The 17530-nt window shown below is 42.7% G+C and overlaps 2 protein-coding genes across 11 annotated transcripts in view; both read left to right on the forward strand.

The window, feature by feature from the left end:
* MAP4 (microtubule associated protein 4) overlaps positions 1-17530 on the forward strand; it is a 150889-nt gene that overhangs the window by 117222 nt on the left and 16137 nt on the right. The window lies entirely within an intron of this gene.
* On the forward strand, positions 6-17522 carry LOC138984629 (uncharacterized). The gene has a single exon (XM_070359073.1). It carries the CDS (start codon positions 10173-10175, stop codon positions 11730-11732), a length of 1560 nt encoding a protein of 519 aa, XP_070215174.1. The 5' UTR covers positions 6-10172; the 3' UTR covers positions 11733-17522.

Genomic DNA, 17530 nt, shown 5'->3' on the forward strand with positions numbered 1-17530 from the left:
TATGCACCTGCCGTGGGGAAATGTGTGTGCTTGTGGCTTTTGGTCAGCATCAAAAAGGCAAAGAGCTTGTGCTTTGGTTTCATTGACTCTAATCATCCTTGTTAACCATTAATTTGTTGGCATGAAGACCTGTAACTGCTAATTACGTGTTTTCTGCAGCCAAGGCATGCCTTGTGTCCAGCTTGGGAGGCTGGTGACCTGGTTGCATGCCTTTTTACCCAGCACTGAACCTTGACTTTCAGGGGAAGTTGAGTTTCAAACGATGAATTGTTTAGCAGGAGGCCTGTCACCATCCACAATATTCTCAATTAAACAACAAAAATAATGTACCTCCTATGTGTACAGCCAAATTTTAACCATTATTTTGTATAAGGATTCACAGGAGGAAAGAAAACATTTCATGTCCAGCTGTGTTGGGGATTTTTTTTTCCAGTATACGTATGTAGCTTATGCTGGTGGGATTCAATATCCAAATTGCTTTTGGAGTAAATGGAAATGGAAGGCCCTTTATGGTAGCCTCCAACCAGATTGGTAGGCACAGACTTTATATATTTGTGTTTCTCATACTGGGAAATGATCTCTCAATGATGGAGCTGTATCTGTTTTTGTTATTTTTTTCCCTGAAAAGTATACATCTCATCATGGCCTTTGAAGTTGTTCACAGCCTACAAACGATGCTGTTTCTTAATCACTGTTTCCTAGCTTGCATGAGGTAGCTACTAACTCCAGAAATGAAAACACGCTGGTTGGCCTTGGGGTAGCCAGTTAGGTTTTTGGAGGGGCTTCATCATGGGATGGTGTTCTGCATGGTATGGACTTGTTATTTTGGGTAGAGCTTGTGCTTTGCATGAATTTGTACCCAGTAAGGAATGTGTGTTCTGTGAGTAGAGAATGCTTAAACATTGCTATTTGCCTAAGACATTCTGATCTTGTCCATTTTTGTATCTTCTTTCTATTAGCTACCCTATTGTCAAGGCCAGAAATGAGAATGTATGTAAAGTGCTTCCAGCTTTCATTAAGATTCCCAGCCCTCTATCTGGTTCATTAGTTGTAGCTTCTAGACCCTTTCTTTTGTTTCAGCAGTAATTAAAAGATAACATGTTAAGTTTTCTGAAACGTAGGCATCTGTTTTAGCTCAGAATTGCTGGAAAATGTAGAGGATTTTTCTGATTGTTGAGGAAACAAAGCAGGTGCTACAAGACTTTTGGGCCCCTCCCTTGGCTAGCCACCCTCAGAGACATGTGTTAGGAGTAGCTTTGCAGAGTGGCCAAGGAGGCAGTGATTTATCTTGGACAAAATGTCTTCTCTAGATTTTATCACACCTTCTCCCTAAGGACAATCTATCCTTTTTTTTTTTTTGCTAATTAAAACTTTAGTAGGTAAAATTAAAATTCTCAAAAATTAATTTTTGAATAGGCTAATACATTCACATGGTATAAAAGGATATGCAGTAAAATGTAAGTCTGCTTCTCTCTTTTAAGCCCCATCCAAGTTTCTCTCTGCAGAGGCAACCAATGTTTAGTGTCTTACACAGCCTTCCAGACAATTTATGCATAAAGAATCAATGACATGTGTTTCCTGATTTTATAAAAGTGAGATATACCACGCATAATGACATGTACCTTGCTTTGTAAACCTAATTATTTTAGAGCTCTTTATAAATCAGCAAAGGAAGGGGCCTCAGTCTTTTTTTAAATGTGTGCATGCGTGCCAAGTCATGTCCCGCTCTTTGTGATCCCATGGACTGTAGCCAGGCTCCTCTGTCCATGGGATCTCCAAGCAAGAATACCAGAGTGGGTTGGCATTTCCTACTCCAGGGAATCTTCCCAACCCAGGTGTAGAACCCGCATCTCCTGCATTGGCAGGTGGATCCTTCACCACTGGCACCACCTGGGAAGCCCCCTTTTTAAATAGCTGTATAGTATTTCATTGCATGGAAATAACCCTAATGTATTTTACTACTTCTTTATTGATAGATGAATAGGTGTTTTCCTTTTTTTTTCCTATTAGAAACCAGGTACATAAACTAATCTTGTACATACAGAATGTCATACTTACGTATATACTTTTAAAAGTATATCTGTATAATAAAAAGGGGCTTTGAACACCTCTGGCTTGAAGAATATGTGTTTGTCATTTTGATCGGTGTTGCCGAAGTTCCTCATCGGGCCAGAGCTGCACCAGAGCTGTTCTCCACCCTGATCTAGACCAGTACTTGTTCCCCTGTACTTTCTCTAATAGTGTGGTTTTTCTTTTTTGTTAGGTGTGCCAACCTAATAGGTTAAAAAATTTATTCTTGGTATAAGTTTATTTTGTGTTTTACTTCTTAAATGACTTGCTTTGTTATCCAGTTTATGAAAGCTGTATCTACTCTGAGTTTATAAAACATTTAAATTTTTCACATTTTTAATCTTTCTGATCAGTGTAGAATTTGCTTATTTGTTTCTGTGTCTTTGTTTTTTATTTATGAGATGTGAGACACAATTAGTTGATTTTCCTACTGTGTTGGGGTACTGTAGCTCCCTCTGAAATGCCACCTTTGTCGTGCTCTAAGTAACACAGTGTGGCTTAATAATATATTTTAATATCTAATAGGTCTAGCCCCACATCTCACTCTATTTTTCACAGTTTTCCTTACTATTTTTGCTTATTATTTCATATAAACTTGACAGTTGGTTCATAGTTTTGCAGGGGGGAGTCAGTCAATCTTGTTCTTGAAATCACAGTAAATGTATAGATTACCCTAGGGAGAGTTGTTGTATATACTGAGATTTTCTATCCAACAACATAATACATGCCATGTTCAGTAATATCACACGTTGTAAGTTTATGTGTTTTCATCCCTTGCTGGTATTTTGATATTTCCTTTGTGCATATCTTGTATATTTCTACTAAGTCTTATTTGAAGGTGTTCAGAGAGCAGGTGAATGTTCCAGTGCACAGAGTGTTGAGCAAGGCTGTGCTCTGAGGCAGGGGACTGCATTGGAATGGGGAGTGTCTGGGTTTGTCCTGGGGAATGGGGCAGGGTGACCCCTTATGCCCAATCACCGTTGGTTCATGTGGGCTCTGATGTTGCATGTATAACTGGTAACAGACCTGGTAACAGGGCTTAGTAAATTTTACTTTTTACTTAGTAAATTTTACTTTTGTTCTTCACTTTGAATCATCTCCTGTGGTCAGATGGTGTTACCCATGGCGTTCAGGGTTTGAACAATGTGTTATTAGAGGTATCCATAAAAATAATAGCAGTTACCACATGTTAAGTGAGTACTAAGTGCCTGGTTGTCTGCGGGTAGGTAGGTGGATAGTCATGTACACAAACACGTGCACTCAGCCTACGGTACTTTGAATGATTCTCCCCATTTTACATGTGAGAAGATGGAGGCTTCCCATGTTATGACTGTGGAGGTCATGACCATTGTAAGGTCACACAGATAGTAATATGGCAGAATAGAATTTGAACTCAAGTCTTTCTGACTCTCAGGGCCATGCTTTTCTCATTCTTGCCTCAGAGGAACCTTCTAGAAGCTTTAGGTTCTTAAAAAAAAAAAAGGGTGAAGGTTGATGATTAGTAATTATATTTTTTAAATTCTAATACCTAAGTTGTATTACTAAGCACTTTTCTAGTTGGAAAATGGAGACACATCATGAGGACATAAACTGAATCAGAATCTAATTTAGGATTAGAATCTAGGTCTGTCCAGCATTTTAGTCTCTAAGCAGAGACTGTGTTTGATTTATTCATGTGTTCTCCCTAATACCCAGCATAGAGCTTGACTTTATATATATGATGCCTAATGACAGTTTTTGAATTATAAATGAGTTACCTTTTACTAGGCTTATCTTCTTTGGAAGTAGAGAAAGTAAGTATACTGCTAAAGTCTCTTCCAGCGTAATGATTCCTCTCTTTTTTCATGCCTTAAGTTTAGGGAAACTTCAGCAGAAGGTTCCTTTGCATATTATGCATGTTGTTCTAAGCAGGGAACATTGAGATACTTTAGGAAATCTGAGATCAGCTTGTCAGAAAAGTTCTTCTTTGGGGACTGTGTGTTTTGTGTAGGGGGGAGCTATTCTGATGGGGAGATCCTTCCTGGATTCTAGTGTATCCAGTGGCTCTACAGTAGGTGCTCCCCCAGAAGGAAGCCAGGGAGAGCTGGGCGTGGGACAGTTACCACAGGTCCATAGATAGGCCCTTCCCTTTGCCACAGTGAGAGCCTTTTCTCCCTTTTATCTGGCTGCGTTCCTTTTTCTTCAGTTTGTTTGAGCCGACCTACTGTCTTAGAACAGTTGGGAATATCAGTTTATGGTAGGAAATTCTCTTGGTGTGAAACTTGAAGTAATTTATAAACACCATTTCCTAACAGTTTCAAGGCCCTTGTGCATAAACAAAATATGCTCAGCAGATGAAAAAATCATTTGTAATCTTAGAGCTCACTACAGTCTTACAACTGGAGATGTGCCCATTTGAGAATATCTTAAATGTAGTGCCATTTGTGAAGTTTCCTAATTGCCTTCTTCCCACTTTCCCTCTCATTTTCTGGCTTGTTTTCTTTTTACTCAGTTCAGTTCAGTTCAGTCGCTCAGTCGTGTCCGACTCTTTGCAACCCCATGAATCACAGCACGCCAGGCTTCCCTGTCCATCACCATCTCCCGGAGTTCACTCAGACTCACGTCTATCAAGTTGGTGATGCCATCCAGCCATCTCATCCTCTGTCGTCCCCTTCTCCTCCTGCCCCCAATCCCTTCCAGCATCAGAATCTTTTCCATTAGTCAGCTCTTGGCATGAGGTGGCCAAAGTATTGGAGTTTCAGCTTCAGCATCAGTCCTTCCAATGAACACCTAGGACTGATCTCCTTTAGGATGGACTGGTTGGGTCTCCTTGCAGTCCAAGGGACTCTCAAGAGTCTTCTCCAACACCACAGTTCAAAAGCATCAATTCTTTGTTGCTCAGCTTTCTTCACAGTCCAACTCTCACATCCATACATGACCACTGGAAAAACCATAGCCATGACTAGACGGACCTTTGTTGGCAAAGTAATATCTCTGCTTCTGAATATGCTATCTGGCTTGGTCATAACTTTCCTTCCAAGGAGTAAGCGTCTTTTAATTTCATGGCTACAATTACCATCTGCAGTGATTTTGGAGCCCCAAAGAATAAAGTCTGACACTGTTTCCACTGTTGCCCATCTTTTTACTAGCTACGTATTAATGAAAGTTATTGGGAAGTTCTGTATGTTCCATAATTTAAATCAGTTATCATTTGTTGAAACTTCCTGCATGCTCAGTTAAACTGTTTTAATCCTTGAACAGTTCTGGGCTACCATTCGCCTTCTTTGAACATCTAAATGTTCTAGGAAATGAGTCCAGCAAATATTGGTTATTCTACTTTCAAAGGAGTTTCTTCCCCTCACACTCCCTCACCACTCACTTTTCTTTACCCTCTGACTGACAGTAGCATTGGAGGAGTCACACAGCAAATGAAAACCGAAAGTAACTTGCTTCTGACTTTTGGTGTTGTAGGTATTTTTACTTCTTTAAAATATGCAGTGGTCAGTAGAGGGGACTTCCATTCTTATTTTTACCTGTGACATTAAGTAGGTCATTCAGCCATGAACAGACTAAAATTGCTGGTTTTTAAGCTGTTTAGCAATGATGGTTATTTGTTTAAGTTTAGACAAAAATCTGATCGTCATATAAACATTGTCTATTGCTCTGCAAATAGTGGACAGGGAGAATCCCAGGGACGGGGGAGCCTGGTGGGCTGCCGTCTGTGGGGTCACACAGAGTCGGACACGACTGAAAGCGACTTAGCAGCAGCAGCAGCAACATGAATTGGATGTTTTAGTATTTAGTTCATTCATTGAACAAACATTGTAACGTATCATTACTCTCACATTCTAAGGGTAGATTGAGAAGACACATCCTTTACAAGAATGTGTCTTTACAAGCCTCAAGGATTGTTGAGTAAGGAGATAACACATAAGTTTTATTCTAGTGAGAGAAGTTCTATAATAGTTTGAGCTATGGGAATACAGAGCAGAAAGTAACTTAAGGCCTCTTAGGAGAGCAAGAGAAAGCTTCCTGGAGGACATGACATTTTGTGGGTCTAGAAGTTTGAAGAGCTGGTAAGCAAGGTATTCTCTGTATCTTTTTCAGGGAGGCTATGCCTGGCTCAGTATTCAAAGGCCTGGGATTTTTCAGTTGTACTTCTTCAAGGACTTTCATCTATAAACATTTTAATACTTTGGCCTGTTAAATGACAAAAATAATGCAATTTAGTATTGAACTTGATGTCCTTAACTTAAGGGAGAACAATCCATAGATTGGGGGCGTACAGTGGAGAGCAGTGAACTACTTTTCCCGAGAGATTCTGAGCAAGAGTGAGTTTTATAGAGCATTATAAGTGGCAACTGGGGGAAATAGGGCATGACTGGTTTTTGAGGCCTAGGGTTTCCTTATATAAGGCTGGCAGGTCCTGTTTTCTAGGGTAAGGTGAACTGGCTGAAGCTGAGTTGGAGGATTGTGTTTGGTGTGTTTTAGGTTTGACAGGTGCTTGCTTCCCTTTTCAGCCTGACTTAGATTCAGGGGTGACTGAGGTGGCATCCATTTTGTGGATCCTGGTAAACTACCTTTATCAAAGGTCATGTAAATCAGGTAACTAGCTTCAGTTTTTTCCTTCTCTGCTTCCCAACTTTTGAGAGTTAATCAGGAAGAATCATGATTTTTTTGAGTTAAACATGTACTAAGAGATGGTTCTAAAATTTAGTAGAATATGAATTTGAAATATTTTTGCATACATGTGTATTTATATATAAATACAAGCAGCCTTTACTTCCAGGTAAGAAACTAGATTGCAGCTTCACAATCTTTAGCTTTGATTAGTGAAGAATGTCATCCATCACTGTAACCAGTAGACTTACTGACTTCATTGTAATGATAATTTATTAGAAATTGTTTCCTGGAGACAGTAACTGGGAACATTTGGTCAATCTGGGAAGTAGTTTTGTTCCCTTGGTAACTGAAAGAATGCAGAGAAACCAGTTGTGGAGCGTATCAAAACCAAGGCCTTGAACGGGTTGAGTACAAGCTCAAGACAAAGGGCAAAAAACCAAAAACGTCTGCCAGGGAATCTGCTGAGATCAAGCTGTGCCAGCGCCCTTGAAAGCTTGACAAGTCATTATACAGTCTGATAAAAGAACCGTAGAGGTTACCTTCTGACCATACATGCGAGAAAATCCGTGCACTTTCCTCAGACTCAGACATAATGGAACTTAAAAACCTTCAGCCTGAAGGGCATTCCGAATCACCACTTGTCTAGATGAGTTTAATGATGGGAGAGATCAGGCCAAATGATAGAAGTCTGTGAACGGAATCTGTCCGTTTCTCCTTGAGCAGAACTTTTTTGCGAGCCTACTTAATATGTACCCAACACTGCTGGGCACCTTCAGAGCAGAGGTGGACAGATCTTATTCCTGCCTTCTAGAAGCTTCCACGAAAGGCATATAAGGAAAAGATTAGGGTGTAGTTTCCAAATCCTAAGAAGAGGTAGGTAGGTCAAGTATATTCTATGACAATATGAAGAATTCAGTTTGGGAGTTGGAGGTCTAGGAGACTTTACAGAGGAGGTGACATTTCTGTGGGTTCCGAATGAGGAGAATCAGAACCCAGAGGCAAGGAATTCTAGTGGCAGCTGAGCCTAGAATTTATGTCTTCGCGTTCTTGAGCACATTTCTTTTTGCCTGGGCATGCTCATCCTTTTAAGACTTCAGGTTCCTCATTCGCCTACGTGATAAGCTATCACAGTGACCGATGAGGCTTGAGGTCCTTGACACAGCTGCCTCCTGTGGGTGAGTGTGCATTCGTGAGTGAGACTGTGTCTGTAATTCTGAATTGGACTAGGGACTGACAGGGCCTTCCTCAGATTTTACTAATTATTCTGTACTAGGTTTTTCTCTTGATTTACCATCCAGGTAGCACCTCACTGGGAGATGAATAAAGCCATTCATTCTTGTTCCGTGTGGTCTTTTCCTTGCTATGTACTGCAAAGCAGTCGTGTAATGAAACTCTAAGCCACTCTGTCCCCTCCCTCTTGAAAAGCCTCTGGATCCCCGTGTTTTCTTAGTGAAGCAGGAGGACCTGCTTGTTCACTCAGAAGCAGCCTGAAGGGATGCTCTCACAGTTCTGAGAGCTGTAACAGGACACCAACGTGAATGTAAGTTCTCTTTAGAAAGCAAAATAGTAACAGAAGATAGCTAAGGAATAAGACACACTTTCCTCATTCCTTTAAAGACAAAATTTGACTATGTTTTGTCATTAAACCTGTTTGTAACCTAGGCTCGTCTTTTGTTTTTCCCATTGGTGGTTAGAACTATGACCCTGTTGGTACCACCTGCATTTTTTCATTTTATTATACCTCTTGCTCGTTTTTCCTTGGTGAGAGCTTTGCTGTAGCGTAAGGTGACTCTATTTTATTGCCAGTGCACCTTTATTGTGCTTTTATCTATAATACCCCTGAGCTCCTTAAGGTTAAGATGAAGGATCAGTGTATATGAGTTCAGATTGTGTTCAGAACAGAGGTCAAAGTCACATTTTTTCCAGCATTGCGACACTGCCTCTTCCGCCCATGAACATAGCCTGTATCAGGTACTGACGTTAATGCAGGAAGCATGTTAGGCGTGGCTCCTGCACTCTAGTTGGGAACTTGAGAAAATTATATGAAGGGTATGAATAGTAAGCAGAGAAGGCGAGTAATGGAGACAGATGCTCCAGTGAAAGAAACTTTCCTGGGCTGGCCTTGGTAATCTCTCATTTTATAGACCAACAGTAGAACGATCTTAACTTGCTCTTTTTTTCTAAAAACATTATTTAAAAACTATAATCAGATCATTGCAGTCGATGGCAAATGGCTTTTAAAAAATCCATTTTAAAAAGAAAAAACAGCTTTTCTTCATCTTAGAAAAAGACATCTCTTGTGCTCTTGGTAGGATATTTCACAATGTCCTATGTTAGTTCAATTAGGGACTTACAGGCCAGGCAACAAATCTCAGCTTTGTTCAAGGCAGAGTTTGACCTATCTCCTTTCAGTGTAACCTTTTTTCTGAGACTTTTTTCTCGTAGTTCCCTCAGTCCTGGATATACAGTTTGTAAACTCAAAGCTCAGGATAGCAGAGAACTATACTGAATTACATAGGGGCAGTGGGCTCTGGTGGGCCACAGATTGCCAAGATCCCTACGTGCTGGAGGTCCAAGAAAGATGAACTGCTCCAGTGTGTTCCTGTGGCAACTCAGTGATCAGCAGGCCAGAAGGAGCAGGGTTGGTGCAGGAAGGAGAGACACAGCTCGTCCAAGGAGCCAAGAGGGAGCAGGGGCAGGAGTAGAAGTACGAGGGACGTATTGTCACACAAGTGTCTTACAGCTGGGATACATGTCGCCAAAGAACTGATCACAGAAACCTTTGAATGAACCATTTGTTAGACTCTTGCACAATGCAGAGCTTCAGATGGAGCTTTCACTGGGCTTTGGGGACTCAGTCAAGTCAGTTTTCAAGTGAATTTGACAAGTTGTTATGACAGTGAACCTACTCCTCCCCCGAGGAATGAATGTCTCCAATTTTGATATTACATTGAGGGTTTTGTTGTGTTTTGTTTTTTTTAAGTGAAATTATGAGCAATTTTTTATAGAGTCATTGTTCTTCAAGGGTTGTGGCTGAGGATTGGCAAATGAGCCTTTATTTTTAAAACAGTTTTGTTGAGTGGGTGGAAGTGTGAGCATAACGTCACTAAGCGAGTGTGTAGGTGTACATGTATCTGTATTGGTGAAAGCTGGCATCACTACTGTCCTCCATACCCAGATTAGCACCGTCCCATCTTTAAAATTGCACATCTTAACAGCATGCCAGTTAGCAGAAAATTATCTTTTTACTTTTAACAGTGACATTCAGTTGTACAGAAAGGAATAGGTTCCTTGTTTTCTCTTTCTTTTTCATTCCTTCCTTCCTTCCTTTCCTGCTAGTAAATACATTTAGCACCCAACTGCTCATGGAGAGAGGAGTGTTGGGGGGGAATGGGTTTTGTCATGAATGCTGGGGCTCAGTGTGATGTCACTGCCAGCTATGTGATCGTAGGTGGTGTGAGAGCTCCGGGAGCGAGGCGGGGAGAGCAGTGGAACAGGCGATGTCGCTCTCACACAGGCAGCCAGCCTCGCACACCGCCGCTCCCAGCCAGCTCCGTCAGGGCCAGCCCACACAGTGCCGGGCAGTCTCTCCGAAAGAAATGAGCCAAGCCGGGTTTGAGTGGCAGAGGACAGAGGGCAAGCTGAATGAGATCGGGCTGAATGTCAGCATGGACGGGCAGCTGAAAGACGGGCTTGTGAAGAATGCCAGCTTCCTGGAGCAGAATAAGCTCTGCTTCTTTGAGGGGAAGCTAGACAAAGAGCTCGGCATTGAAGCGCAGGGCAAGGAGTATCAAGCCACCTCGGGTCACCTTGCGAGCAGGTATGTGATTGCAGACACCTACCATCCCTCAGAGGGGAGCTCGATGTACCAGAAGGCGGCCGAGTTCCATCTGGGACCCAGAGAGGGGCCAGACAAAAACAAAGCCACTACAGTCCTGGGGACGGTGATGGGGAAGAATGCGCCGGAGACTGAGAGCCAGCCAGATCTGCATTTCCCCGGGGCTGCTGCCATGCCCACCCAGTGTGTTAAGGAGCAGGAAACCAGTGTTTGGAACCCCAACTTTCATCCAATGTCAGAGGCTCAAGTCCCTCAGCACTCAAGGGAAGGAACTCCAGGAAAGGAGAATGGCACCCTTGCTGGCTGCCGGGTGATTGGGGTGGGGAGTGCCAGCTCCAGGCAGCTCGAATGTGGGTCCTCACTGCCGGTGGCGGTAGCCCACCCAGCCCCAGCTGTTGAGCACTCACCCCTTGCCGTTCCACCAATCACAAGGGTCGAGTTCACCCCAGAATGTTGGGATGCCAGCTCTCATATCCAGGTCCATGATAAGGAGGTAGAGAAATTGAGTTTTCCTGAGGAGGGGGCTTTGCTTGAGCAAGCCCCTCAGCAGAAAAAGGCAGTGCGCCGGGCCCTGTCTGAATGCTCTCACCTCTCAGTGCCCCCAGCTGTCAACCTTGCAGACAAGTATCCTGAACGTCCCGCCCGAGAAGATCTTTCTTCTGGCCTGCTGCCCCTCACCAGTAGCCCAGTGCCGAGTCCCGCACCCAAAAAACCGGGGACTCCTGCCATTAGACGCTCTATGACGGTGGCTGAGGAGCAGACAACCAGCCACAAATTGAACCCTGGAGAACTGCCCGTTCTGTCTACTGAAGAGACACCTCCTTTCAACTGTGAAGAACCAGTGGCCAAGAAGAGAGAAGAATTGACCCACTTCAGCAACAACCACAGCAGCAGCAGCAGCAGTAGCAGCAGCTCTGGGAAGAGGGAACTGGGCACTGCTGGGTTCTCTCTCCCTGGTAAGCTGGAGCAGATTCCTGAAGTGAGCAGCACAGAGAAAGGACAGGAAGATACTAGTCAAACAAGAACGGATTCGTGCTCCCGGGTCTGCCAGGGAGGTGAGAAACAGCCAGGACAGCCGGTTCTGGCAGGGAAAAAGGAAATCGAGGTCACTGCAACCCTGAGCACTCCATCGTTCCTGTGTGAAGAGACCCCACGTGATGGTATGTTTCTAAATTTTGCCTCCATGGGGAACAAGCAGACAGCAAGGAAGGAACCAAAGTGACAGATTACCGGCAGGAGCCTTAGGCAGCTCATTCCTGCTGGAGTCTGTGACTGCTTGGGGAAGGCTGAATTCCCTTGCGTCGGAAGGTTGGGGAGAGTGAGGCGAGAGAGTGCACAAAGTGACTCCAGCTGGGTCAGCCTGCATGTCTGCTGGCGTGACAGATGGTGTGGACTGAGGGCGTGGGCCGATTGGGGTCAGAGAGGGGTGGGCTTAAGACACAGAGCCCCTTGTTTGACCTCATGTCACCCTGCCCAGCCCACCCCCCATCCTCCCACCCCTCAGCTCTCTGTTGGTTTGAACCAGATGATTCCCAAGCCCTAAATCATCCAATCACAACCGATTGACTTCCTTGCTTGAAAATCTGTCACTGTGTAGACTCACAATGGCTTTATCAGCACTAGCCTCGTCTCATTAAGTAGCGCAGTCTGGGTGCGAGCTGTTTCCCGTTTTGCTTTTGAGAATGTTTTACTTTTGTTTGAGCTGAAAAAGAGCCTTGTAAAGCTGGCTATTTAATATTCTTTTCCTGTTACTCATGTTTGACCCAATCTTGCTTCTAATTTTCTCTCTGTGTATGTGTGTTAGGAAGATTTGTGGGGAGAAGGGGAAGAAAGGGAAAGAGGAGAGAGGAAAGACTTGCAATTAATAAACAGCCGAAGGTTGCAGTTCTTGCGGCTGCCCCTGTCTTTCTTCCTTGCCCTTTATTCTCTTCCCCACCCCCAGCCCCCCACCAGTCTTATTGTTGGTGGTCTACAAAAGCTTGCTTTCCTCTGAGTCCAGTTTGAGTACAAAGGATCAGGATTTACAAGCTACTTAATGGAGATTGAAAATGTGTGTTTTGTTTGTTTGTTTTAAGAAAAAAATAGCCATTTCTGGGAACCGTTTCCTCTAGTATTTATACCTCTCAGTACATTTTTTCAAAAATTTTTAACTTTTTTTCTTAGTATTAAGTGTATTTTCTTGGGGAAAGGACCCTTGAAGACTGATAGTTTTGTGGTGTTTTTTTTTTTAATGATGGCCAAATAAACATCATATTTCCTTTATGATTTATTATGACTCCAAAATGTTAAGACTCAAATGTTCTATGCTATAGCTTCCTTCTATGGTGGCAGAACTGTAAGGTCCTCACGGATAGGATTGTCTCATCTTTTTTTCCTTTGATCACCACGTGCCCAATTCAGTGTTGTATACCTTCTAGGTGGTAATAAATGAAGATATTTATTTCAGAACAACTTTGTCTTAGTTCACACTAACAGAAGTTCATGCTGGTAGGAAAAAAAAAAATGTCAGATGACTGATAAACCTCACTGATCTGTTCACCTTATAGATGTTTGAATGCTGACTGCTAAAATTTGTAGATAAAGCTATATAAAGACTCACTATTCAACACACATATCATATGCCAGTTACTACCTAGGCACCATCAAGTGACTAGCTGGGTTAAGGGCGGTCGAGGAGGTGGGGTTGAGAGGGTTTCTAAATCATGAAAACTTTTTGGAGGAGGTAGCCTTGGAAGCCTGCCTAACTATGTGGAGGGAAAGCCTTCCAGGCAAAGGTGTGCTGCTCAGACAGCTCACGTTAGGTAAAAGAATTGTGATGAGTATTTGTGGGGCTTCTCTTAATTGCTATTTAGTTTCATAGAATAGGAACACACACACAGGAACTCTAGTTTATAAAAAAGGTATTTACTGACAGGCAGTCTCAGGGAATCTACTTGCAGGAAGTGTAGCTTGGCTACAGCCATCGTGTGTCTCTCTGAGGACCTCTGCTCCCCCTAAACATGCGTTCCATTCTCTTCCCCTCTGGAAACTGTTCTCTGCTGTCTCTTACTTTTTGCTTCCTTTATGACTCTGGTCTGCACAGGACATTGGTTGCCATGGTTTTGGGTTCTATGCCCTGCTTTATGCCATTTCATATCTCAGGAACCCAAGGTTGCTTGACTATAGTTTTCATATCTTCTTTCTTTTAGGGAAAGAATGAGTAAATATATCTTATTGTCTCTGCTTGGTCTGGTCACCTCTTTGCCAGGTTCCAAAGCTGCCTTCAGCAGTGTTGGCCGTTTTGAGCAACCCACTTCATCTGGGGCTCCTCTGGAGAAGGTTGTAGGTTGACCAAATGTGCCAAAGCCATCCGTACATCTGAGCAAGAAATAATGGGATAACAAGTCTAAAAATTTGTATGGAACCCAAGCTTATTTGCCCCGTAAAATGTTTAAACATTACTCTCATGCTCAAAAAGCTATCCTGCTTGCCTGCCTATGACAGTATGGCTCAAAACTGGCTTTGAGGAGTTCACCTGTTCTCAATAAATAAGATAAACTGGAAGTTAGAGGTTTTGAAGGAAAAAAAATTCCCTTGATGACAGGAGATTCGTGTAGTAGTAAGAGGTGAACTACTGAGATAGGGGAAGTGTAACATAGGTGAAATCAACTGGACTTGAAAACTGGGTGTGGAAGATGAGAGAGAGAGAGACGGGGCAGTGAGGAGGGAGGAATTGAAGATGATGCAGTGATTTTGAGCCTGTGTTTTCCGGCATGTGTTAGTACAAATACTGGAAAGATCCATCAGAAGTGAGCAGTTTTGTGGAGCAGTATGTGTTCCTTTTGAACATCCTTTGTGGAACAGTGGGGACATTGTGGTAGCGGTGCAGGTTGAAATGTTGTGTGGTTGTTTCATCGCAGTGAGAGTTCATGAAGTGTTTATGTTTGCTGAAAAATCGTGTGCTTATTGAAAAATGTTTGTGGTGGTCTGGGGCCAGTGACAGCAAGTCACACATTTGGTGGGATCCTGTTTCAGCTGGCTATAGAACAAAGACGTTACCAATACCTTACATGGTGGGAGTGGTTTTCTTTTTTCTTATTTTTAAAAGTAAAAAAGTTCCATTTTGACTAGAAATATATATGGTTTCAAACATCAAAAAGTACAAAATGCTATTCTTGAGAAAATCTACCAAGAGAAAGTGACATTGATTCACTTTTTCATGCTCACCCTTGTAAATACAGCTAAATACTCTGGAAAGAATGTACCAGATAATCAGAAAAGGAATGTGAAAGAAAGGAGGGAGAGGGCAGGCTGGATAGAGCTCACGGCTTGAGGTAGACCCTCCCATGTGTCCTGGTCTGGGTACTGGAGAGTATCTTCAACCTGCAATCATCAACAAGCATAGATTTTTTTCAAAAGGAGAAAATAAGAAAAGACAAAAACAAAGAATGAAAGACCTGCTCTCTTTTGCCAAAAGACCCAGAAAGGAGAAGCCCTATTTCCCTACCCATTTCCAGGAAGAGGGATGGGCTCAGCCATCTTGCAGGTACAGTGGCAGAGGTCATCCGGGCCTCCCTTCACACCTGGCAGCACTGCAGGCCTCCGCCCACACACGCAGGGAAACCCTCCCCGTCCCTACCCGGAAACAGCACCCCCAGACCTAATTAGTTTATCAAGGTCACAGGATACCCTATGAACATGTCAGAAACTGTACTGCATTTCCATATAGTAACAAAGAAGCTATTTTATTCAAAATCCTGTAATAAAATTCCTAAATAGCAAAGAGCCAGAAACAACCAAAATGTCCTGCAGTAGACAAAGGGCTAAACCGCGGTACAGCCATGCCGTGGACTTATCATGTACAGCGTGGACGCAGCTCAGAAGCACTGTGCAGTGACAGAGGCCAGGTACGAAAGTAGTGCATCGTATGACTCCACTTACGCAATGGTCTTGAAATAGTATTTTAGAGATGGCCAGCAGATGAGTAGCTGCCAGAGATTAAGGGATTGGAAAGGGAAAGCGGGCTGGGGTGTCTATGAAAAAAATAAAAAGGGTGAAATGAGGGAGCTCTGTGGTGGTGGAACAATTAATCCGTTTTGATTCTTAGCAGTGGTTATGTAAAGCTGCACGTGTGATAACGTTGCACAGAACTGTTTACATGGGCACACACACACACAAACGAACGTAAGCAGAACTGGACAGATCTGAGCAGCTCTGTGGATCGCACAGGCATCAGCTCCCCAGTTTTGATAGTGTACTGTAGTTACGCAGGATGTCTTTGGGGGAAACCAGGTGAACAGTGCATAGAACCTCCCTGTACATTTCTTTGTAACTTCCTGTGAACCCGTACCTCAAAATAAAAAGTTTTAGTATAAACATAAAGCCTCGGGGTACTCTTTCTACCCCCTTCTGATGCCTATGTCAGAAGCTTTCTCTATCTCCTTTATACTTTAATAAAACTTTATTACACACACACACAAAAAAATAAACATATAACCTCTTTAGTTTTGTGCCCCAACCCCCACCCCATCCCAGAATTAAATCACCATTGTTTTGTTTCATCACGATCCTTCCAAAGACTTTTTTAAAATGCATGCACAAGTATATTTGCAATAGAAGTGTATTGTCTCGTGTTATCCCTACAGTTATGTGCTTTGCTTTTCTTTTTGCTTAGAAGAGATTGTTCCCTATCAGTCAGATTCCGATTCTGGACTAGTTTCAGATTCAGAGGTTACGTTGGTATTTCTACCGTATGCTTTAACTAGTTTTCAGTTAACAGACTTATAGGTAGTTTGATTACTTTGCCTTTAGAATTAATGCTCTGGGGAAGGAGCTTGCAAATTCGCTATTTGGCAGGTATGTGAATATATCTCTAAGATAAATGTTGAGGAATTGTACTTCTGAATTAGAATTTATCTGCACTTGGAATTTTCAGAGGCACTGTGAGATTGCCCTGCATATGAGTTGTACGCTTCACACACTTGCCAGCCATGTATATCCTCATATTCTCTCTAGCAGCTACATTCAAATTTTAGGACTTTTAACAAATATTAGATTGGAAATTACATCTCATTTCTCTTCAAGATTGGATATCTTTTCATATTTTCAAAAGTGATCTGTATTTCTTTTTCTATAAATTGCGTTCATATTCTTTTGGCCATTTTTCTAGTAGGTTGTTGGCCTTTATAGCAGTTATCGATCTGTAGGAGTAAACCTAATAAGCTCTGTGTATTTGATGCGAAGTTCAATACTTTTTTCCTGTTTATCATTTGCCTTTTGACTCTTCTTGTTGTTTGGGGCACATTGAGCCTTTTTATTCTTCTATACTCCAACTTATCTTTTGTGGCATCTAGAGATTGTGCTAGTTAGAACGGTCTCCCCACACCCAAGTTACAAGTTTCGTGGTATTTAAATGCTTTCTGGTGTAGCCTATTGAAATCTGGAGTCGTCTCCCCACAGTGGTGCTGCTGGGCATAGCCTTAGGCCATAGACTTTATTTCTGGCCCTGGATCTGATTGCATGGGTCTCCTCGGCCTTGTTGGAAATCTGGGTCACCGCTAGAACCAGATCAGGTTCATCTCACATCCTCCATAAAGTGGTGCTTTGCAGGGAAAGGAAGTAAAGGGAGACCATTGGATAATCATCTGGCTCTTATCCCATCTCTCAGCACCCTTTATTCCAAGAGATAAACTCCAGTAGAAGTGGTTTTTGTCCCTGTTGCTCTGGGAGTTAGTGGTAGGGTGACAGAACGCCTTTGCCAGTCTCCAGGGAAGGGAAACGAAACTTCAAGGGCTATTTCCTTCCATTGATCATTTGTGCAAATCATAGTTAGGTTGCTTCTCCACAGGGACAGGCTGGAATCTAAAACTGTCCTTCGTCACAATGAGGGAAACGGCGGAGTCTTGTCCACTTTCAGCTGCAGAGTTCTGTGGATTTTGTCAGGATGAAGTGCTAGTTAGTGGTGTGTCACTCGCTGCAAAGACTTGCGTCTTCACAATGAGTGTTAAAAACATTTGTTTAGCATAACTTTCCCCCCTTTAG

The sequence above is a fragment of the Bos mutus genome, chromosome 22, assembly GCF_027580195.1.
Source record: "Bos mutus isolate GX-2022 chromosome 22, NWIPB_WYAK_1.1, whole genome shotgun sequence".
Classification (NCBI taxonomy): Eukaryota; Metazoa; Chordata; class Mammalia; order Artiodactyla; family Bovidae; genus Bos; species Bos mutus.

What these genes read in the sequence shown, in the direction of transcription:
- LOC138984629 (XM_070359073.1), top strand. Translation starts at nt 10,173, where the DNA reads ATGTCGCTCTCACACAGGCAGCCAGCCTCGCACACCGCCGCTCCCAGC.